The sequence below is a fragment of the Danio rerio genome, chromosome 7 (genome assembly GCF_052040795.2).
Source record: "Danio rerio strain M-AB ecotype USA chromosome 7, GRCz13ab, whole genome shotgun sequence".
Lineage (NCBI taxonomy): Eukaryota > Metazoa > Chordata > Actinopteri > Cypriniformes > Danionidae > Danio > Danio rerio.
In genome coordinates this window covers 5,858,834-5,882,955 of record NC_141027.1, presented here as the reverse complement: position 1 = coordinate 5,882,955, position 24,122 = coordinate 5,858,834, and the positions used below count along the sequence as shown (strand labels likewise).

Genomic DNA, 24,122 nt, shown 5'->3' with positions numbered 1-24,122 from the left:
ACGTCATCACCAATTACTAAATCTCCAAAAGACAGACAAAAAATATCAGTGAATTGTTGCTCTGACATGGACATAAAGGCTTATAAATGACTGTAAAACAGCTGCGGGTGAAGTATATTGATCACAAGTGCTCAGATTATTATCACATCTCGGTTTTGTTCTGTTGATATGTAATCCCAATATTCGTAGCTTGAAACAGATGGAAAATGATTGCTATTAGCATGACTACTATGGCAGAGTCTTAAACAGAGCAGTGCTCATAATAATATCAAGTGAAAACAGATGCTGTGAAACATCATCTGCTTTGTATTTTTATAGGAAACACAGTTTAGATCTGTTTAGTGTAAGAGGTGTGTGAGTTATTGCCGTCTATGACTGTGACTGGAATATCAAAACAAAACCAACTTAACTCCGCTCCTTTAACGCTCATCGCACAGCTTGATCCACTCTGGCATTTCTCCTCTTGAGTTGTTGCTTTTGAAAAGGGAAAAAATTCCACCATCCTGTCCAAACTTTAAAGATACTGGGTGTCAGATTTGCACAATCCATATGCACGCTTTAGCCTGTTTCCCTTGCTCAAAAGCTTGACAGAGCTCCTGCGTGTAGCTACGGTTGCTAAGCCTCGATTGGTGGGTGACGGTTTTTGGGTGTCGCTTAGTGAAGGTGCAATTATCCATGTGAGCAAAATTATATAGAATTCGTAGTAACAGTTTGTTAAATATGATATGCAATAACGTTCCACCTTTGTTGTGAGCTGCAGACTTTACACTTTCATGAGTCAAGTGTATTTAGCAATTTGTTTAGTTTTACATTTAAGAGTGGATTTTCTTTATTATAGTATCATTTTATATACTTAAGTTTCTTAATTGGCTTTGGGATTTTAAATCATTTTGCATCAAGCATTTTAATATTAAGGCTTCTGCAACTTTTGCAAAGCATCAAATCACCGGCATATTAGCTGTCAAAATGTGCATGACTGCATAATTATTATATTATATTGTATTAATACAATTCCCATCAGCCCAGGCATGGCCATCATCCTTTGAGGTCTGTTGTCACTACATATCCAGTAATGCGGAAATGGATTGTGCTGCTAGTAGCTGGAAATGATCTAACCCAAAGCGGGTTTTAAATCGGATGTGTGGAAGCATTTCGGTTTCTTTCCAAAAAGATACGAAAAGGGAAAAAGGTGACAGACAAAGAAAAATAACGGTATGCAGGCAGTGCCAGAATGTGTTGAAATATAAGTTGGGGAATACGACTAAAAACAGTCATGGGGACTGCAGAACACAGCACACTTGTTAGATTGATGCAGACATTGACTTGTACTTTAAAGAGACCTCTATCTCACTCATGGATTGTCCTCTCAAGTGGTGGAAGACAAAGCAGAATGTTACCCACTGCTGTCAACCTTGGCTAAATCATATCTCTCTGTCCCAGAAACCTCAGTCCCAAATGAGAGTTTTTTTTGTTTCTGTTGCAGGGGACATTGTAAATGCCCAGAGATCCCAGCTTTACCAGATTATAGTTATATGATAATTTTCCTCAAAAAACCATCTCTATCTAAGTGAGTGAGTGATTAAATGTTGAATGTGACGAGTTTTAAACAATACTAAATTGAAACTTTATTTGTTTTATATGGATTAATAGTTTTTTGTCATTAAAATTAAAAAATTTAATTTCCTGTTTCGAAACTTAAAGATAGATGGCTAATTTGTATGTCATTGACACTTTTGGCACTTTTTTTTGAGTCTTTTCATTAGTTTTGTTTTTCCTTTAAATTATTCAATAAATACCGTACCGTACCATTCATACCGAGGTATTACCGTACCGTAAAATTCTGATACCATTACATCCCTAATATATATATATATATATTACACAGTCAAATATTATGCATGTCTATTATCATACCCTAAGTTGGGTCGGTACCTTAAAATATTATGTGTTTATATGTAAAAAGTCCATATTAATAAATGTTCTCTTTGAACCCCTTGGGGAGAATCCAATTATAATTTAACCTAGGCGTTTCCAACTTTAAAGTTCAACTTTATTAATGATCAAAAAGACATAAGAAATTATTCATGTTACTCCATCCTAGAGCGGACATCCTACTGAAAACCCATGCCTTCACACAATTGGATTTTTCAAGTCATGACCACTTTAAACTGAATGTGAGTTTGAAAAAAAAAAATCTGATGTTTCACAGGAGAAGTCTGCTTTATGTGTTTTGAGGAGGCTTTAGTTTATATATTTGATATTTACTCTCTGTCAGTGTTTCTGTGGCTATTCATGATTATGATGAGAATATAAAAGTATTTTAGCAGATGATGAAGATGAAACAGAGTAGACATTTAATCAAGCCATTTTTTAATGAAATTAAATGAAACATCATGATACTTATTTCAACTGCTGAATAATCACAGTCCGAATGCTAGCCCATAAGGATTTAGGATTTATTAATTAATATTTCCTCATGTGTGTGTTAATGCAGAGAAACCAAAGCCTGTAGTGAAGGTGAGTCCAGATCAGCGAGTGTTCACTGGAGAGACAGTCACTCTCACATGTGACATACAGACAGGAGGAAACATTCAGTGGATCAAATACAGCTGGATTAAAAAAAGAGGCACTAACTATCAAAACTATCCACACGCAAGATCATCCACAGTTGAGTGGAGTTTTACAGCTGATTCTGTCTATTCCAGTGGTCAATACAGCTGTTTAGGAGAGAGATCCGATATACAGACATCAGAAATCAGTAATGATGTTACACTTACTGTATCAGGTGAGTCTTAAAATTCACATCTCTTGACTAAATGTGAATTTAAAACAATAAAAAATAATTATTAAAATGTTTCGTATGCTCTTTTTATATTAGCCATGTGTCCTCTGTTAAAAGATGAAAATGTTCACTTTTGGATTTATTTTATTGTTATTACTGTTGTTGTTGTTGTTGTTGTTGTTGTTGTTGTTGTTGTTGTTGTTGTTGTTTTGTTGCATTGGATTTTTTTCATAGAACAGATTCACTGCTAAAGCTAAGAAATCCATCAAATCTGAGAACCTCAAATAATGTGTGAGGTTTTTTTCTAGCTTCACCACAGAAATGCAATGTATATTATTCACACAACATATTTATACCACACACCTTGAAGCCACTCACAACACCACACAGCACAATGAAAACTGTATGAACACAAACAAAGAGCATATTGCATCATTTACATACAGATTATTAGAATTTTAATTGCATAAATGAGCATCACAATCAATTATATTTCAGAACAAGCAATCATTCATACATTCATTAATTATCATCAACAAACCTCAAAACTCTCACCAAGAATACTAATATAATCCTTCCATCATCAGACATATCTTAAGGTCACTTTAAAAAGAGGCAATGTACAGTATAAACCACATGAAAAGAATACAGAGTATAGACTCAAAAGATAAATCTCTCTCATTCTTGCCATCTTATTAACCTCACTACAAACCGGCTCTCTATGCTGTCAAAACAGGTTAATTACAGCTCAAATGCCTATGCTTTCTGGATATAATACACACATGCTGTGATGATACTGATCTGTAGCGATGCATCATTTTAACAAACATTTTCATTAAAACTAAGAGTGACCGCTGTATTTTAAAACTGAAATGACCAAGCAGTAATATAAAATAAGCAGTGTAACAATATATACACAGTGAAGGCTGAGTTATCAAGATACTTTTTTTACTGTAAAAACAGTACAATGCATTCCTGAGTAAAGCTGAATTTGGCTGGTGTTTGTCTGTGAACTTGAGGAAGTCAGATCCTCTACAAAAACAGCAGCTCAAAAAACTATTGACAGCATATAAGAAAAAAACATTATGAAATATGAGAATAAATGTTATATAGATTTTAATTTACAGATTTAATTATTTTCCCTGAAAGAGCTGTTTGAGTCACTTCATGTTTCTGTCTTTCTCCTCAGCTTTACCCAGACCTACAGTGACTGTGACACCAGCCAGTAAAGTATTCACTGGAGAGACAGTCAATCTGAAGTGTGTGATTGAGTCTGATCACAGTGACTGGACATATGAGTGGTATAAATACACAGACAAAGACAATTACAGAAACAGTTACAGGGTGTTACAGTTGTCTGATCATCACACAGTAAACGGAAACTATCTCACTATCAGAGGAGCTGCTGACTCTGATCAGGGTCAGTACATGTGTAAAGGACATATACGAACAGTCTTAACACTATTAAGCTCGGTGGTTTCTCTCTCAGTGAATGGTGAGTACTTCAGAAATACTGTGCTATAATGTGATCAAAAAAGAATCAAATATAAAAATCGGCTTTACATTAAATATTGAAGCACATTTTGGATATTTGCAATCATAACATTAACATATTTAAATAATCATATTGGAAGTTTATTTTACTCTTAAATAATGTTAATATTATAAATGTTGTGTTACATAAAATAAATACTGCAGACAAACCAACATACAGAATGGATTTTAAACGTTTATTATAGTTGTTGTTTTTGTTATTATTGTTTTGTTAATAGTATGTATAATATTGTTCAACGTATAAAATATTATACATTACCCCAATTACCACAAATATTATACAATCACCACCCCTCAAACAATGTGTGATTGTCTGCAAAGACAATATAATACAGACTAGTTCATCAGTTAGAGGTGATTGTTCAGTTAAACTTAAAAGAACAGCTTTTGGACAATCAGTTTATTCAGTCAGAGCAGCAGAAAGATGGAATAAAATACCAGTACATATCAGAGAGAGGAGTAATTTTAATAATTTTAAAGCTGTTCTTAAAATTTGGCTTAAACATAATCAAATGTGCAGCCACTGACTTGATTTCATATTATTGAAAATGATGTGTTGTGTGTATTGTATTGTAAGTGTATAATGTATTATTTTTTACTGTTAAATGTGTCACAACGTCCTGCCCAGGGACTACATATGTAAATTAGCTTTATAGTAAACTCTGGCACAACATACTATGTTGTACATTAGCCGCGTTTCCACTATCGCGCCTAAAGCGGGCGAGCCAGGGCGAGCCAAGGCCAGTGGCGTTTCCACTGTCACTTCCGGGGCCTAATCGGGCCAAAGCGGGGCTTTCTTGGGGCCAGCGGCCGGCCTTTTTCAGCCCGCCGAATACCTTGGGCCAAGGAGGGCCAGCTGGGGCTTCGGGGCGGAGTGAAAGGAGAGGCGGGCAGTTTTCTGATCGCACATGAGTACATGCACCAAACAAATAAAGAAATAAGGGAAAGAAAACATCTAGCCTTATAGTCTGGGGTCTTTTTGCGTATGATCACCCTTATGTTTCCCTTTTAAATGTAAGGCTGCTGCATAAAATAATAAAGTAGCCTAGTTTTAATTTATAGTGACGTTCTTTGCTGCGTCCTCCTTTATGTTTCAATAACGCATAATAAGCTTTACACCATATTAAAAACACAGCAGACATTAAAGGTTTTCGAGAGTTTTTGTCAAGTTTAAAATGTTTGTTTGTGTGCGTTTAGATGCCTGTATGTGTGTGTGAGACCGGGCTAAAGCGCTCCTTCACAGCTCTGTTATGCCGCGAGCGGCTTTTTTCTTCATTTATTTTGGAGATAATACACAATATAAATACAACAGAAAGACATAAAACTTAACAAAATACGTGCCCACTTTCGTAGACTTTTAACAATATAGTGTCATATCTTGATAAAATAGCCTAAGCTATATTGAAATATAATTTAAAAAATTACAAATATCGGATATATATAAAATCACATTAAATAAATAAACCAATATAAAATAAACAAAAGCTAGCTATAACAATGTAGGTAGCCTATATACAATACATAAATCAAACCGTTTTAAAGCCACATATAGCCTAACTTTCACTTTACAAAGACCTGTCTGAAAAAAAAAAGATTTTCGATATTTTCTAAAAACAATAAACACTGGAGAAGGTTTGAAATATTTATATAAAGTGAAAATTTATATAAGTAAATATTTAAAAGTATTTGGATGTGATGATATTGATCAAATCGCGCAAACAGAGCAATATTTGGGTGAGTGAAAGCAGAATCTAGCCTATACCTTTTTTTCTGTCACTCAGTCGTGCGCAGCGCTCGCTGCTTTAAACGCATCGGGGGAAAGCCCAAACACAAAATGTGTTCTATATCCTCAAACAACTGTTTATGTTTTTATATGACGTGGTTAAATTTATAAATGAAACTTTTAATGAAGAGTTTTAGTGAATAGCTGCCGAGCGCAACAAATATGGCTATATTTTATAAGGCTACTCGCTCTTATGCTGAAACACTCAACACGACTTCTATCAACACCAGGATGTTAAATAATACATGCAATATCGAGTTATAAAGGAGAATTTCTGGCTTTATATTATGGATGTGTGCGCTCACTGTAATGGGTCCCTGCGTTTGGCGAGAGCAATATGCACAATGCAGTCGGTCGGCGAGTAAACAAATGTAATGAATGGTAATACACAGGTCTGTGCGTATAGACATTTCATGTACTGCTGTACAGTAACGTGTCATTTGTTTGTTTCGGTTGTCTTCATTTTAATGGTTTAGTTTCGTGATGATTCTGGTGTGCTTTGTCTGCCTCATTCCCGCTCAAGTGGGCGGGTTGTGTGACGTTTGATTCGGGGACGTTCTGTGGGCAGTGTTTGCGTGACGCGCTGTGAGCTATCAGCCCGTCAGTGGAAACGCGACATGATTTTAGCCTCATTTCTCAACCTCCCGGGCTATTGGCCCGGCCCGGCCCGATTAAAGCCCTGGCTCGCACTGGCCCGATAGTGGAAATGCGGCTATTGTTCCTGTATTAATAAATAAAATAAAATTATAAAAATTATTATTATTATTATTAATAATAACAATTAATTAATTAATGATTAAACATATAAGCTAACTAGAGTACTTCAGCAAAGGCTGTGCTATTCATTCATTCATTTTCTTTTCGGCTTAGTCCAGGGTCGCCACAGCGGAATGAACCGCCTACTTATCCAGCTAGTTTTTCCAGATGCAACCCATCTCTGGGAAACATCCACACACACACTTATACACTACGGACAATGTAGCCTACCCAATTCATCTGTACCACATGTCTTTGGACCGGAGCACCCGGAGGAAATCCACGCAAACGCAAGGAGAACATGCAAACTCCACACAGAAACACCACCTGAGCCGAGGCTCGAACCAGCGACCAAGCGACCTTATTGCTGTGAGGCGACAGCACTACCTACTGCGCCACTACCTCGCCCCTGCTGTGTTATTATCTATTCAAAATAACAACAACAATTATCTTCATAAAATGTAAAAATGTACATTATACTTTGAATAGTTGCAAATCTAAGTCATTTTAAAAGTCTACTATACTCCTAAATAATATAAATATTTAAATATTATTCATAGTATTTAAATCAGTTCAATGTTCATTTAGTATCCACATCAATATGGCCCAACACTTTCATTATACTTTTTTTTTTTTTCTGCATGAGAAACATGAGTTCCTTTAAGAGGCCTTATTATAATATCTTCTTGCCACATGTGGCAACAATCAATATCAATAAACATTACAATAATTAAACTAAATTATACAAAAAATAAATCTGTTGTGAAACTATCCCATATGGTGTCAGAATACATGACCCATTCATATTGTCCATCTGACTATCTGAAATTAGGCCTGTTTAAATGATATGATGAAGATATTCAATATTATTACAACACTGTGAGAGTTTATTAGTTACATTTTTGGTCTTTTCAGTGTAGTCTAAAAGAGCACTTGGACCTGGAAAATGATGCGGGATGCCTCACTAGGGTTTGTTCACCCACAATTTAAAATTTTGCTAATAATTACTAACCTTCATGTTGTTACAATCTCCTGATACCTTCATTCTAAAACACAAATTAAGATATTTTAGATTAAATCTGAGAGCTCCCTCATCCTCCATAGACCGCAAGGTTCACGACACGTTCAAAGTCCAGAAAAATACCAAACAAAACCTTAGTGGTTCAATATTACCAAGTTACAAGAATACATTTGTACACACATAAAACAAAAATGCTGATTTTACATATTGATAACAGTTTCTTCTGCTCAGTGTCAGCATAGAATACTTATTCACTCTTGTTAACTCAAGGGTTTTACATTCACACCAAAGTCCTGTACTAGAGTACACAAACAGGTCACTAATTTTTATTTACTGTGTCTTCTATGCTAATGAAGAACTACTGGGACATTCCAAACACTGGAAGGGTCCTCCTGGCGTGGCAGAATTCCTGACAGCTCCAATACACATCTCTGCCATTTGCATAGTATTTCAAGAGTTCACACTTAGCTGATGATTGATAGTAAAGCTAGTTTGGCGTGCTGTCCCGGGAGAGAGCCCGGAGCTTATAAGATCCTCGAGCCCTGGGCTCCCTCCCGTTGCAAGGCGAGAGGGGAGTTTGAGCTCAGATAGATCTCGATGACTCCCCTTCTTGCTTGTTGTAGCTAAGTGTCAGATATGTATACTGAAAGGTGTACTCAGAGTTTAGCTAAAGTATTTTGATTAATTATTTAGAGTGCTTGTTTTTGAACTGTGGGAGGAAACCGGAGGACCCGGGGAAAACCCACGCGACCACGGGGAGAACAAGCAAACTCCGCACAGATATGCCGTCTGGTTTGGAAAGGAATTAAACCAGGGGCATTCTTGCTGTGAGGCAACAGCGCTAATCGCTGGCCACCGTGACGTCCGTTTGAAAGGAGGGAAAGTAGGGTTGGGGGGTGGGGGGGGGGTTCTTCGAGATGAAGATATTGAGATGAGAAAAGTCTGGTTATTTATAGTGAGTTAAGGATCGTCTGATAGGATAATCAGTCATTAGCTAAAGTTGGAACACTCAGGTAGATCTCGATGACTCCCCAAAGAAGCCTTTTACGCACAGGACAGCAGCCGTGTATCGAAGAAAACCCCCCAAAAGGCATAAGACAATGCTATATCCGGCTGCTGGAAATAACTTTGTGGAAGGAGATAGAGGAGAGATGCTCTGCTAGAGCAGAGTTTTGAAAGCGACTCCAGGGGAGTCTAGGCAGTGGCGTGGGAGGGGCTGGGAGTGACTCCTGCGGGAGTCGAGACTCTGGGGAGCTCCTGCGGGAGCCAGAGCCAGGGTGGGCTGGGATTCCAGCTAGAAGAAAGAAAGATAGCATTAAACTTATACTGAAGGAAGAAAATTAGCGGAGGAACTCAACGCTATGAAAGGAGGAGGAGAGGGGGGAGAAGTGGGAGTAAAGGTTTGGGGGGGGGGGGGGGGTAGCAGAAGCGCTCTGCGCTTTAATAAAGATAGGAAGGGGCGCATAAATGCCGGAAGGGAGATAGAAAGAGGGACAGAGGAACTCAACATCAGAAAGAAGAAAAGTTAGGAGAATTTTTTTTTTCTTTTTTTTTTCCTTTTCTGTTTTCTAGTGGCCGGGGAGGGGAAGTGATTGACCCCTGCAGGGGTCGAAGCTCAGGGCAACTCCTGCAGGAGTTAGAACTGGGGCGGCGGTACTCTTGCTGGAGTCTGGGAGAAAGGGGAAGAGGGGCTGAAAATGTTGAAGCCGGAAAAGGTAAAGGGGAGGGGGGGAAACTAGTGGCTGGGGGGGGGGCAGTGAGACCCCTGCAGGGGGTCGAAGCTCGGGGCGATCCCTGCGGGGATCAAAGCCGTGGGGGGGCAGGGTCTAGCAAGAGATGGGAGGAAGGAGGGGCCTGTGATGGCTCTTGCTAGCGGGTGGCTGCTACGGGTTGGGCTGGGAATGGGCTTGGCAGGACCCCTGCGGGGGTAGAGGTTAAGAGTAACACCAGATAGTTGGAGCGGTGGAGGGCAGGTAATGAGGGGGAAGCGGAGTATAGCTCGCGCTTGATTTAATTCAATTCAATTCAGCTTTATTTGTATAGCGCTTTTACAATGTAGATTGTGTCAAAGCAGCTTCACATAAATGGTCATAGTAACTGGAACAGTGTGGTTCAGTAACTGGAACAGTGTGGTTCAGTTTTTAGTGTTTAAGTTCAGTTCAGTTTAGCTCAGTTCAGTGTGATTTATTCATTATTGAGAGTTCAAACACTGAAGAGCCAATTCATCGATGCGTAGCTCTACCAATCCTGAACCATGCGAGGCAGTGGCGACAGCGGAGAGGGAAAAAAAACTTCACCTGATGGGAGTGAAGAAAAAAAACCTTGAGAGAACCAGACTCAGTTGGGCACGACCATTTTAATTTCTCCGCTGGCCAAAAGTCTAGTGCAGAACTTCATTCGTCGTGGTTTAGGCTGGAAGATGGCCTCAGCGAAGACTCGTCTGTCCCTGGAGCGTCGCTGGAATCAGACTCATGTTCTCCACTCCCCACGACCATCAGCGCAGCAGCAGCTCAGGATATGGCCTGGTCCCGGATATGGAATCCTTGGGATCATCACGTCGCTGGTCTTGGATCCAATCAGTGACTCCGCATAATCTGAGGACCTCGGGATGAGTATCCCCAGGTGAAAATAGAGAATAAAGAAAATAATTAGCGTAGCTGCTGTTCATAGTGTATATAAGCAAGATGTAGGAGCCAGTGTGGAACCCGCTAGGTGATGCATTGAGTGTATGCTTTACTAAACAGATAGGTCTTTAATCTAGTTTTGAACTGGGAGAGTGTGTCTGAGCCTCGGACGTTATCAGGAAGGCTATTCCAGAATGTAGGAGCCATGAAAGAGAAGGCTCGACCTCCTTTACTTGATTTTGCTATTCTAGGTACTACCAGAAGCCCTGAATTTTGAGATCTTAAAGAGCGAGTTGGTTTGTAGCGAGACAGAAGGTTGGTTAGATAAACAGGAGCTAGATTATTTAGAGCTTTATAGGTGAGAAGTAATATTTTAAATTCAATACGAAACTTAACAGGCAGCCAGTGTAAGGAGGATAAAATTGGGCTGATATGATCATATTTTCTAGACCTGGTCAGAACTCTGGCTGCTGCATTTTGTACTAATTGAAGTTTGTTAATAGAGGATGCTGGGCAGCCAGCAAATAGAGCATTACAGTAATCCAGTCTCGAAGTCATAAAAGCATGTTCTAGCTTTTCTGCATCTGAGATGGATAGCATATTTCGTAATTTAGCGATATTTCTCAGATGAAAGAAGGCAGTTTTAGTGACATGGGATATATGGTTTTTAAAAGTTAGATTGCTGTCAAATATGACACCCAGATCTTTTATATTAGAGCTAAAGCTAACTTTGTATCCTTCTAATTGTAAATTGAATTGCGAGATCTGCTGTGTGCAAGATTTAGGCCCAATAAGTAATAATTCTGTTTTGTCTGAGTTTAAGAGAAGAAAAAAGATAGTAAGAAATGTAGCTAAGAGGCTACTTAGAGGGAAAAAAGGAGGAAATGGCAGAGTCATCAACGTGCCCTTGAACTCCGGTGGTTGGGTGTCGGCTGGAAAGGATCAGCTGGGCTTCCTTTAGATGGTAGTGGCTGAGGCAGATGTATGATTTGAAGGCGTCTGATGACCATCGTCCGAGGGTCTGGATCTGCCATTGGAAGAACCCATGGTGAGCTGCTGTGGTGGCTGCCCCAATTCTGAATGAGTGGCTGGAGAATGGTTCTGGAGGGAATCCTGAGGCGGAATACTTCTTTTAGGTGTTTTAAAACCAAAAATGTGTTACTGGACGGTTAGCGTCGTCAGTAAAGAGGGGGGCAAGAGAGTTGGGCTCTTGGGTTCCCCTAAAATGTAAAGGTTAAAAAGGGGTTGGAAAGTGCGAGAGTGGGTGGGTGGGGGATGGTGGGGTCAAAATGTAAATGTGCCCCCTCCGGATCTGGTCTGTTTTGCTTGACGAAGAATGAAAGAGTTTCTTTATTCGTCAAACTCGGATCAGATATGGTGGGGTGGATGGAGGGGTTAAAGTTAGATGTTATGGTTAATTCAGAACATCTTTGGAGGCCAAAAGCCAGAGTGTACATAGCATAGAGGGTGCGGGCTGTGTGTGTGGAAAGGTATCTGTTCAAAAGGCTTCTGGAACATTCTCTTGCTGACTGATACGCAAGTGCATCGTCACTTTAATGGGCGGGACTTAGAGAAGGAAGAGAAGCAGGTGTGCAGAGCAGACAAATAGCCCGAACTGAAATCACTGCAAAGTTAAAGTTATCTGCTTTTCTGCTCACGTTGCATGCAGATTAACACAACCGATGATGTATATAGTTATGCGTGCACAGAAAGTAAGTGTATTTGGTTTGATTTATGTAAATGTCTCGTTATTTTAGATCGCGGGTGAAATGCGCCATAGCGCCATAACGCAATAGCATCTAATGGCCGATTTTGGAGTTGTAACTTATAATAGTTGATAATAAAGCTTGTTTTCATATGCAGTATACCTATTGCACGTAATGTTAACACTTTACATGTACAAATGTAATCGTTTCGTCGAGTTATTTACCACTTATACATGTTGATTTATTATTTCATTGGAAAATGTGCCTCAGCCACGTTTAGTGATCTATTGGCGCCCTCTTGCGGACAGTTAGGGAACAACTGCTCTAAATGTTTCCATTCATATGGTGCGGTTACTGCAATTTGTATTCATGTTTTATAATTATAAGTATTGTTATTTGATGTTCTTATTGTTATTTATATAATTGCTTATGTGAGATTATTTTTGTATTGTTTTAGAAAACCACAACTTATCATCAGTAAATGTTCGACTGAGAAATGGAGTCTGAGTGAATTTCTTATAGATGACAGTAAACAGTTCTGACCGACTGTCTGCAGGGATTCAGATACACCCGAATCAGTGTTAAATTAAAACCTCAGTTACAGTATCCTTAGAGTAGTGTAATAAAGCGGGTTGCTTTGGGCAATATCATTTCTGGATAGTGTGGGACTGGTGTTGGATGGGGATCAACCAAGTGTGCCGCAAGCCTACGTTTGAGTGAAGGTTTCGGCCGTTAGATCGCCCCCTGGGGGCTGGCTGCAGTACAAGTCATAAAGCCCGCCTCCTCCGTGTTAATGAAGGAGACTTGAGCCCAAATAAAAAAAAATATTACACTTGCAATAAAATGTCCCGAAAGATAGTTCAGGTTGATTAAGGCACTGGTTATTGTGCTGAAATAGGTGCAGATCTTCATTTTTGTAAACAGTTTGTTTTTAGCAGTAATTTAATGCTGGGCGTGTCATCGTGATTGACAGCTGTGATTGACAGTTTCTCAAAGCACGGCGTCTGAGCTTCGGCAGGAGACTGAAGTAGACTGAAATGTTATTATTCGATTTCTGTGTTATTTTACCATGACAAAATGAGTTCAGCAGTAAACTATAGTTTCTGACATACATGATCCTGGTGGAACACTGTTTATTCGCTAAGTTCAGGGCTTTTTTCGGGCTTTATTAGTTTGCTGATACAAGCCTAGCCACCCAGATAGCAAAACACAGTTCCGGCTAGATTCTCGCCTGCCGGAGACTTATCTCTTAGAGCTCAGACTGACTAATGTTACCTCTGCTGGACCTACTCCGGATGCCTGGACTCACTGCCCGATTCCAGTCCGAGTCAATCGAGCCAGATGCGGCGGCCGAGCGAGCAGGCGCTGCCGCATGCGAGCCGGAATCAGCCCGCGACGCCGCGAGTAGGTTATGCGCTGCGGCCTGGAGCTGGCGCGATTGAATATATAAAACCCTCATATTTGTTAACGTTATTACATCCATTTGTGTTGATATGACAGCAAACGCATGCTGAGAAGTTCGGGGGGTGTAGTTGATTTTACATAAAGCGTTTGATTGGAAGCTCGACTCTGCTCATTTTCGCGGCTCCTCCTCTGGCTCCATCAGACAATCCTTCTGCGCATGTCTGGCTCCAATTTCAGCAGTCTTTTGCGACAGTTTGTGCCCGTCAAGCAGGCGTTTTGCCCTCAAGGCGTTCAATGGGAAAAAGGGCTGTCGCGTCGTCCATATTTTTTACAGTCATTGGGATCAACCTCTGGAGCCAATCGCTGAAATTTCTGGAAAGAGAAATGAGTCAGCAATTGATTTTTTGTAACCTGATACATGTTCAGCAACTATATAGAACTGTTTATTGGGTGTAGTCCAAGTTTCGCGCCTTAATGGCATGAGAACGCCTCTTAATGAAGCATTGGACAGCCGCTTCAGTGTCGCAGTGTACGAGGGTGCTAGATGCAGCCCATTCGTCGTCCCGCAAGATAGCTGCGGCGACGATGGGATATAGTTCAAAAGGGGATGATTGTTGGTTCTGAGGATTTCTAACATTTGGGGGGGCCATAGTGAAGTGAACCCGCGCCCTTGGTAATATCCCCCGAAACCAACTGAAGGGGCTCAATAAAGAAATTAGATCAGATATGGTGGGGTGGATTGAGAGATTGAAATTTGAGGTTAGTTCAGAACATCTCAAAAATCAAAAGGCTAGTGTGAACATGACAGGTTTGGGCCGTGTGAGTGGAATGTATCCTTTGTAAAGAGTGTGAATGTATTTGGAATGGGTGTGGAGAGTAATAGGTTGGATAATGGGTCAGCTTCTGGAGCCGGCAGTCGTGATCTCTGAAATTGAAAAACAAACAGAATTAGAAATCAAATCTTTACAACATAATACATGTATGGCAGACATGAAAATAGTTTTAGCTGATATGCATGCAAGGCGTCTTAGTAGGGCATGGGCGACTGTAAATGGAAGAGCCTTTGTTAATGCATGGTCCGCTAGCTTCGTTGACACGATGTGCAAGGATGGTAGGGGTGTTCGTCCCCCACAGCATGGCAGATAGATGGAGAGCTGAGGATATGGGTTGTGGCTTGTCTGGTAGTCCTGGAAAACTGGTACCTGTTGAAGACTGAGCAGGTGAAGTGATAGCGAAAAGTTTAAAACTTTTATTTATAACAGTCAGGAGGGAATTTTGTTTCTTTGCCGTTTTCACTTCCGACTGACTTGCTATAATCTTATATATGATACTTGTATATCAACACATGAGTCACTGGCCTATTACAATTGGACTTTTGTGCTTGATGGCATAATGTTTTCCAATAGCTGGCTAATATTTATTGGTTGGGCAATAATCTTTAATCTTTTCAGAAGTTAAATGGTTATTAATTTTTTATTATTATTATTTATTATTATTATTATTTATTTTTATTTATTTAGTTATTTATATATTTACTTATTTATTTTATTATTATTTTATTTATTTAATTTAATTAATTAATTTATTAATTTATTTATTTATTTAATTTTTATTATTATTATTTTTTTTACTTTATAAGACTTAAAAGTTATGTCACAGCTTAGTAAAACTGTAAATGGAATGTTAGTAATTGGCTTTACTTTAATACATAAATAACATTTGTTGTAATCTTAACTTAACTGAATTCACAAGCTTGTCTGGCCAAAAGCATTCATAAGGTCTTAGCAACAGAGTCGAGAGAGAGAGGGGGTGGGACCATCTCCAGTTTTTTAGAGCTCATTGGATGGTGTCACTTCTCCTTACAGCTATTAGCTTAGAAGTTTCAGTCAGGCCATGCAAAAGGTGCAAAAGCCTGGCGGCCATTTTGTTGATCAAATCAACATGTATATGACTAGAGCTGCTGCTCTGCTGAATACATTCAATCAAACAAGCTGTTAAATGATGGATTACACGTGTACTGCTAGGAGGTGAGGGATCAGTTTCATTGCAATACTATTAGAGTTTTGCTGATATCTTGCTGAAGTGGAAGGTTTTGGTGTTGTTGTTTAAGCTGTTGATGAAATTGTTGGAGTTGGTTGTAATGGTAGTAATAGTAGTTGTTGCTGTAGTTTGTATATTGTAGCTTGTAGGTTAAGCTTGTAGATTGAAGCTTGCTTGTAGATTAAGGCTTGTTGTAGATTAAGGCTTGTTGTAGGTTGAAGCTTGTTGTAGGTTGAAGCTTGTTGTAGCGTTTTTAGCTTTTGTAGCTGATGAGCGGAGCCCAAGATATCTTCGAGACGAAGATATTGAGATGAGAAAAGTCTGGTTATTTATAGTGATTTAAGGATCATCTGATAGGATAATCGGTCATTAGCTAAAGTTGGAACAGCTGTGAACAATCATAAGCACGTGATCCTCTTGAAATTTGTTTATGAATAAACTTCACTTATCCATGCACAATTTATCTGCTCGGGATCTTCCTTCATTTAACTTTATCATGTTTGGTGTCATTCCAGTCATGGCCTGAGGAGAGGATGTTAATGTACTTCTCCCCCAGTTGATTTCCTTTTTGTTTTCATGATCAGCTGGTTTTGAAGGTTTGGTGTTCACTCATGTTTGGCAATGTTTTGCTCAGGGTATAAGAAGGAAAGATAACTGTTCAACTGGGAGAACGGCTTTTACTCTGCATCTCCAGCACGCCGGTGTGTAGTCTTATATGCTATCAAAGGCAGTTTTACTGTCTTTGTTGCTCAGCAGTGCATATGTTACAGTTACGTTTCTCTATACAGTATGCTAGTTTGTTTGACTTAATAAACAACTCTGCCTGCTTTAAAGCGTTGAGATTCTTTCTCAACTTCTTTCTAATAACTTTAATGAAGTCAGGTTAATTATAATTAAGTCAGATAATTAATTTAAACACGCCATCCTTTAGCTGCTTTTTGTTTTCAATTTGGTTCAGAATAGCAGTGCAAGAACATCAAACCTTACAAATGCAATGAATCAATAAAGACTTAAGGTTTTTTGCTCGTTAGCAGGTTTGACTCAACCTAAAAGACTCTTCATATAATAATGATTCACTGCTGCTGATCTTCACCTTAAATATCTAATGTAATGAACATCGCTTGAGTTTTTAGGATGATGGAGGATCAAAAAATATTTAAGGGATTCTTACAATTTAATCACAGAATATAAAGATAACATGTATACAGTTTTGTGAAACTTTATGACAGATATAATCATCACAAAAAAAGTTGTTTAAGTGTCTTGATGTTTTGTCTTTTGTCTTCTCAGATTTACCCAGACCTACAGTGACTGTGAGATCAGACAGTGCTGTATTCACTGGAGAGACAGTCAATCTGACATGTGCAATTATGACTTACAGTGGCTGGACATATGAGTGGTATAAAGATACAAACAGTGTAAAGTTACAGTCGTCTGATCATTACACTGTAAACGGAGACACTCTCACTATCAGAGGAGCTGCTGAGTCTGATCAGGCTCAGTACTGGTGTAAAGGATGGAGATCTGGAAGACCAAACTCATCACAATCAAGCTCTGCTGTTTCTCTCAATGTGACACGTGAGTACTTCAGCAAGTAATGTGTTATAATCTGCTCAAAATAGTCAAATATATAAATACAGTATACTATGAATACTTGCAACTTTAAATGATGAACATGATCTAGATGTTGTATGGTGATGCTGCAGATTCACTGACTAAGTTATTTATATTCAGGTCTGTTCAGTGCTCATCTAGAATCAACATTTGTGACACAACACTTATATTAAACTCTTCTGGGTCAGACACATCTGTTATTATCAGATAATTGAAGGGATTCACTTATCTATATTCTGGAGGTTTATACAATATTTTATAGAAGTCCATCTATTAGCCTAATGACGAAACTAACAGCATGGTCGAAGATTAAATGCATGTAAGCCTTTTCTAGTGTTTCTAAAAAATAATCGTGTTATTTATTATAATTTATTCATATTTGTTTTTCTGCTCTGAATTTTAATCTGACTTCAAACGTAAGTGATCGTAAAATTTAGACTGTTTTTCTAATTGTGAAAATGGATCACATTCATTCTTTATGAATAAAAAATTTAGAGTTTTGATCTATATCTGATTCCATACTCTCCTGTTATACACTGTTAAAAATTCCCTGTAGATTTTACAGTAAACAGCTGGCAGCAGGGTAAAAATTACAGCAAGATGCTGTAAATGAAATTAAAGCACTGCTATTGTAAAAAACACAGTAACTGGCTGGCAAACCTGCTGCAAGCTGTTTACTGTAAAATCTACAAGGAACTGTATTTGTTATTTGCTGTATTTTTTACAGCTACTGTATTTTTATACAGTAAAATACTGGAATGTCTGTGTAAATTGTAAGAATTTAAAATGTAAAATTTAAAGTGTTGTTTTGTAAAATATTAACTCCTTTAGCTCTAAACAATTTAAGTGCACATAGTGTTGTTTAAAACAATTTAATCATCTATTATTTTTATTTATTTTTTTATGAAAAATCTCACGTTAGCTTGAAGGTCAATGTTTTTTAAAACATACATTTAACATTTGTTGGTCCCAAGGTCCTAAGTAAGTCCATAGAGGTGTACAACAAATCAGCTCCAGGTACTACTTGATTACTGGATGCTCCAAAAGAGTTCTTAAAAACAAAGAGAAAAACATATTAGTAAAGTACAACACAATAAACAGACAGAGAGATGGCAAATATAGACAGAGGGAGAGATGAGAGACACAGACAGATGGAAAGATGACACACACAGACAGGTGGAGAGATGACAGATATGACACAGACAGATGAAGAGATGACAGACACAGACAGATGGAGAAATGACAGATACAGACAGATGGAGAAATGACAGATACAGACAGATGGAGAGATGACAGATACAGACACAGACAGATGGAGATGATAGATCCAGTCAGTCAGATAGACAGATACAGACACAGACAGATGGAGAGATGACAAATACAGACAGATTGAGAGATGACAGACACAGACAGATGGAGATGATAAATCCAGACAGACAGACAGATGACAGATACAGACACAGACAGATGGAGAAATGACAAATACAGACAGACAGACACAGACAGATGGAGAGATGACAAATACAGACAGACAGACAGATGACAGATACAGACACAGACAGATGGAGAAATGAGAAATACAGACAGACAGACACAGACAGATGGAGAGATGACAAATACAGACAGACAGATGACAGATACAGACAGACAAATGACAGATACAGACAGACGAAGAGATGACAGATACAGTGAGAGGCAGAATGATTACAATGAAGTTATAAAAGAAAAGGGAAAACAATCTTGGTGTGTGTTTGTGTGTGTCTTACATTTCACAAATTCCACTGAAAGTCCATCAATTTAGAGAGAAGAGTAGTGCCATGAAGGTTCACATCAGCCCATTTCTTCTAAACCAGCTGTCCTGTTTTTTTGGATGGCTCCTTTCACTTAAAAGTCCTGGATTGGTACTTACGAAGTGCCTGAAGATTTATAAAACAGTAAATGTGTCATTCAGATTTAAAAAATGAGGTTTTTGCTTTTGAGTAAGGCAGTAATGTTTTAGTAAGTGTATCTTATATCATATAAGGATTTCTCAACACCAGTCCTCAGAACCTTACTTGTTAAAAGTTGTAAATATTATTATCTAAAATACCCACTTTAAATGGGTAAGGGCCCATTATCCAGCCAGTGTTAAACAGGGTAACATCTAAATCATTTGCTCCTAAAAGAAAAAAAAGCTCTATTTCATATCTTGAGTTGACAAACATGTGCGTACTTAAAAGATTATTAACAAATTTTAGAGAATCTGAGAAACACATGTACATACCATAAAACGCAGATATAGAATTCAACAATTACCTCTGAATGAACTCAGCCTCTTTCTGGTATAATATGATGCAAACAGAACTGCCAGGCCAGAAGCTGCGCTGAATGCCCTCACACAACATCCCCAACTGTAAGCATCCACTGCCCATTAGACAAAGAGTCTCCTAAAACAATCAATTCCAGATATGGCAATAGTTATTTTTTACACAGAACAATTTAACAGAAAATTTAGTACAGTTTACTAAATCACTCATTCACTCATTCATTTTCTTTTTAGCTTAGTCATTTTGTTAATCAGGGGTCGCCACAGTGGAATGAACGACCAACTTATCCAGCATATGTTTTATGCAGCACATACCCTTTCAGCTGCAACCCAACACTGGAAAACACTCTCATACACACACATACATTATGGACAATTTTGTGTACCCAATTCTTTGGACTGTGGGGGAAACTGGAGCACCCAGAGGAAACCCAAGCCAACACGGGGAGAACATGCAAACTCAGACACAGAAATGCCAACTGACCCAGCCGGGGCTCGAACCAGCGACTTTATTGCTGTAAGGTGATCATGCTATCAACTGTGCCACCATGATGCCCAATTAAGTCAATTAAATAATTTTAAAGCAAATTTAATGAAATATTAAAACAATAAGGAATTAAACAGTATATTTAAATTATACATAATAATGAATTATATATAATTAAACAGTATAACTAAACATATACTCACACTGAAATGTAAATCATGTTAGCCAACAAAACCTTACAAAATACATAACTTCAAAATAGGACACAATTTAATAAACAGCCTTAGAGTAAGAAACCAAAAGGAACATATTAAAACAGCTTAACCATCCTACAAAAATACCTGTTAAAGTTGTTACATTGGAAAATTATCAATGTAGAGTGCATATTTCATGTACACATACTAAGAACAATTAGTCGTGGGCTTCCAGGTATAGTGTTTGTTGCATAAATGTCAGCTGCGTGGCACACCTAAATTAAAGAGATAAAAACATTAACATTTTTACAGTGACATAGCTTTAAAAAAGAATACAATGGAGGCCAACCTCTAAAAACTCTCCCCTCTATTACATGTGTCTTTAGATGAGAAAGCAATGTAGAGATCCTTACAATGCAAGTGCAACATTCAACGTGACAGTTCAGTACTTTATTTATTGTTCAGCCTCATGCATAATCAGTTCTGGTAACGCGTGCGAGCGCTCTAAGCAACAGAAATATACACTCGCTCATTTTCTAAACCCAACTCTCGCTGTGCAATTTATGATAGCGCTAATCCTAAATGATTGTAGCTTGTCTGCACGAAAACGCTTTCCATGTCATACTGTAAAATCTCAGTTATTATAACTTCGGAGTGAACGGCAATCAAAACGCGCCAAATATAAACAAGCATGAAAACTCACCCGGAGATTGACATCCATGCGTGACGCATTCTGGAATCCATTCTGAAATCATACCTCACAGCAAACAGCTACGTGCTTTAGCGGTAAATTTGCTCACGGACCACGGTACGCCTCAGTAATAAAACCGGAAAAAAACACACACATAAATACATATACATACATACACATACATATATATATATATATATATATATATATATATATATATATATATATATATATATATATATATATATATATATATATATATATATATATATATATATATATATGGAAACAAATTCAATAAAAAAGAAAGAATACACTTACCACAGACGTGAATAACTCTTCCTCTTGCCTTCCTTGACCGTTAAATATCCCATAATGCCTCAGAAGATTTGAAATTTACAGCAGTTTCCTGTATTCTTTGGTTAACTGTCACATGACCGCAGAAATCACATATTTTACAGTAAAATGCTGTATTATTAGAAAACCAGTCAGCTGCTGTAAAAAAATGCTGTAATTTTTACAGCCATTTGTTACAGTGTACGTTCATTAGGGACCAATCTTCCCTCAGAGTTTCATGCCCCGGGATTCTGTTTCTTGTCACGGACATTATCTTTACACTATGAAGTTAGTCAGAGGACATAAGGTTAACTAGTACTCAAATAGTCTGATTGCTAACTGTTTACTCATCCTAAAAGAATAGTCGATTTAGTAATTTCAATACAACTTGCTAATATCAGTGATTAAATTATTAAAAGATCTTCATGCTGTCGTGCCACACTGCTCTGTGTAGTCGAATCTTAAAAATCTAATCTAATCGAGTATAATCATGTCACAAACATAACGAAAGTGCAGACTCCACTTAATCTACTGGGTACAATGAATTTCAGGAGAATTCAGAATAAATCAAAACCTAACTCTTCATTTTCCAGATGAAAGTGCATCATGCTAATTACTGAATCAAAGAATAAAAAGCCAATTCAGAAGTGTAAAACATCAATTCTAAATCCAAGAGTTATAAATGTATAAAGTATGTTGCAGCATGTAAGTCTTGATGCAAAAGCTCAGAAGCTTATACACTGCAATGGGGCATCCTGGCTACACCTTTGCACCTTTCCCTTAAATAGTCAATTCAGAACAAACAGCCATGAATTCAAGACAATAAAAGCCTCACAAAGACCATTGCCTTGTATTCAGTTTGAGGTGTGAATTATTTGCTGTGGAGTGGAGCATCTGGCAAAGATTTTATCAAAGCCGAAAACCATATTAACAGATACAAGTAAAATTGTGCAATATTACAGCAAAACTAAGACCACTTTATCAATCACACAGAGACATTAAAAATGATACCAAACATGAATATCGTGTTACAAGATACATCATATTCAAACCTTGGACATTTTGTGTGGAAACATGAGTGATCTGCTCTGATGGAGAAGGTAAAGGTCAGGAAGGGGGCTCAGGGCGACATAAATAAAACAATTGGTTTCCTGATCTTCTTCTTGGATCAAAAAGTTTACTATTTTAGTGACTGAAAAATCTTGTGGTCTCGCCTTGTTCAAGGGTTGATATTATGGAAAGACATCAGGTAGTGAGTCAACAGATGGTTTTAGAACCGAACAAGCCACAGACCATGTTATCCTTAAAAGATTGGTTGGTGCCTACATGTCTAAGCTTTGATTTCATTTTCAAAGCAATCCTCAGGCACCCAGCAAAAGGCAATCCACAGGATGACTAGCCAGTCAACATCACAGTTGCGTGTTAATTAACTTTACACCTTAAAACAATAAGAGGCTCTACAATCAAAAACCCACCAAACCGGTTTTTGAGAAGTACCTTTTGGTTCGCGTGTCCTTTGGCGTCTGCAAGGAATACACATTTTCAGGCAGACACAGAAGCGATCAGAAACGCTTCCAAAGTTCAATGGACATTTAAGTAAAACAGTTTATTTGAGTAATGTACGTTTGCTTTATGTTTCTGTAGGTTGTTGTGTGTACATGTTCCATGTGTATAAAACTGTTATGGATAGTTATTGAGTAATAGCCCTCAGTGACAAATGAAATCTACAGAATGTTTGTGAAATACTTGGTATTGATTGAAAGCTAGAAACATTTCAAATGCATTGGTTTATATGAAGAAACCATACTATGAAAAGTGTCCATGTTATGGGACTTTATTTTAATCACTATGCTATCAAAGCAGCACCCACACCAGGTGTCAACCCAGCCTCCTAGAGGGCGGAATTGTGGGTGTGACTCCACCCCACACCTTATCTGATTGGACAAGTATTGTGTAGACCCAGCCTCTACCAAAGCCTATAAAACTTTGAACAAAGGAATTTCAACGTCGTCTTTTGCCGGTCATCTTTGCCAGTCGTCACCGCCGTCGCTGCCCGGGCGTCGCTCTTCTCGTGCCGTGGCCGTTACATCGCCTCGCCGGAAGCCTCGTTACATCACGGAGCAGACCACGACCTTTACTTGCTGCCGGCTTGACCCCCGATCTGCTTGTGCAACAACAAGCCATCGGGTCAACACATCCAAACTCTGAAACTCATCATAACTACAGGAACCCAGGAAAGACTTCGAACGCCGACTTGTCCAACATCCGTATCCCTAGCAACCGACTTCAAGCTTCCCTGAAAGTAAGGAAACAACTCTTCACCGTCGAGGGAATTCCAGCACGTCAATGAAGTTGCTACGCTGACCAATCAGCTTCGCCGGGATTTCCCTTTGGACCAGTCAAGGAAACCAAAATTCCATCAGAACACAAGTAGCAAAAACAAGGTTTCTATCCATTACTGAATCTGGTGTGAATTATGTTTAAGTAGTAAAGAATAGCGAAATTCTCTGCTTTTATGGTTTCTCTCAGGTTGCAATGCTAAGAACTTAGCAAAGGCTAGAAGTTAAATCCACTCAGTCAAAACTCTCCTCAAACTGCTTGTGCGTGTGTATGTATGTGCATTTGTTTGTTTTACGTAGATTAGTACTTTGTGTTATAGAGTAGCAATAAACTTTTGTTTCGTTTTAGGATCCGTGTTGGTGTGTTGTGTGCTTTATAAGTTAATGCCTCAGCTTCAGATACTGCTACCTTGCTCATTAAATAATTAGATACTGTTTTTATATTGTTATTGTTGGCCACGTAATAATATAATACAGAATTGCTTT

At 38.3% G+C, this 24,122-nt stretch overlaps 1 protein-coding gene across 1 annotated transcript in view; it reads left to right on the top strand.

The window, feature by feature from the left end:
• LOC147842993 (cell adhesion molecule CEACAM5-like) overlaps positions 1-24,122 on the top strand; it is a 53,790-nt gene that overhangs the window by 19,430 nt on the left and 10,238 nt on the right. Inside the window, exons 5-7 of the mRNA XM_087260110.1 lie at positions 2,495-2,785; positions 3,972-4,277; positions 16,961-17,248. Coding sequence (XP_087116236.1) covers positions 2,495-2,785; positions 3,972-4,277; positions 16,961-17,248 — 885 coding nt within the window. The remainder of the gene's footprint in view (positions 1-2,494; positions 2,786-3,971; positions 4,278-16,960; positions 17,249-24,122) is intronic.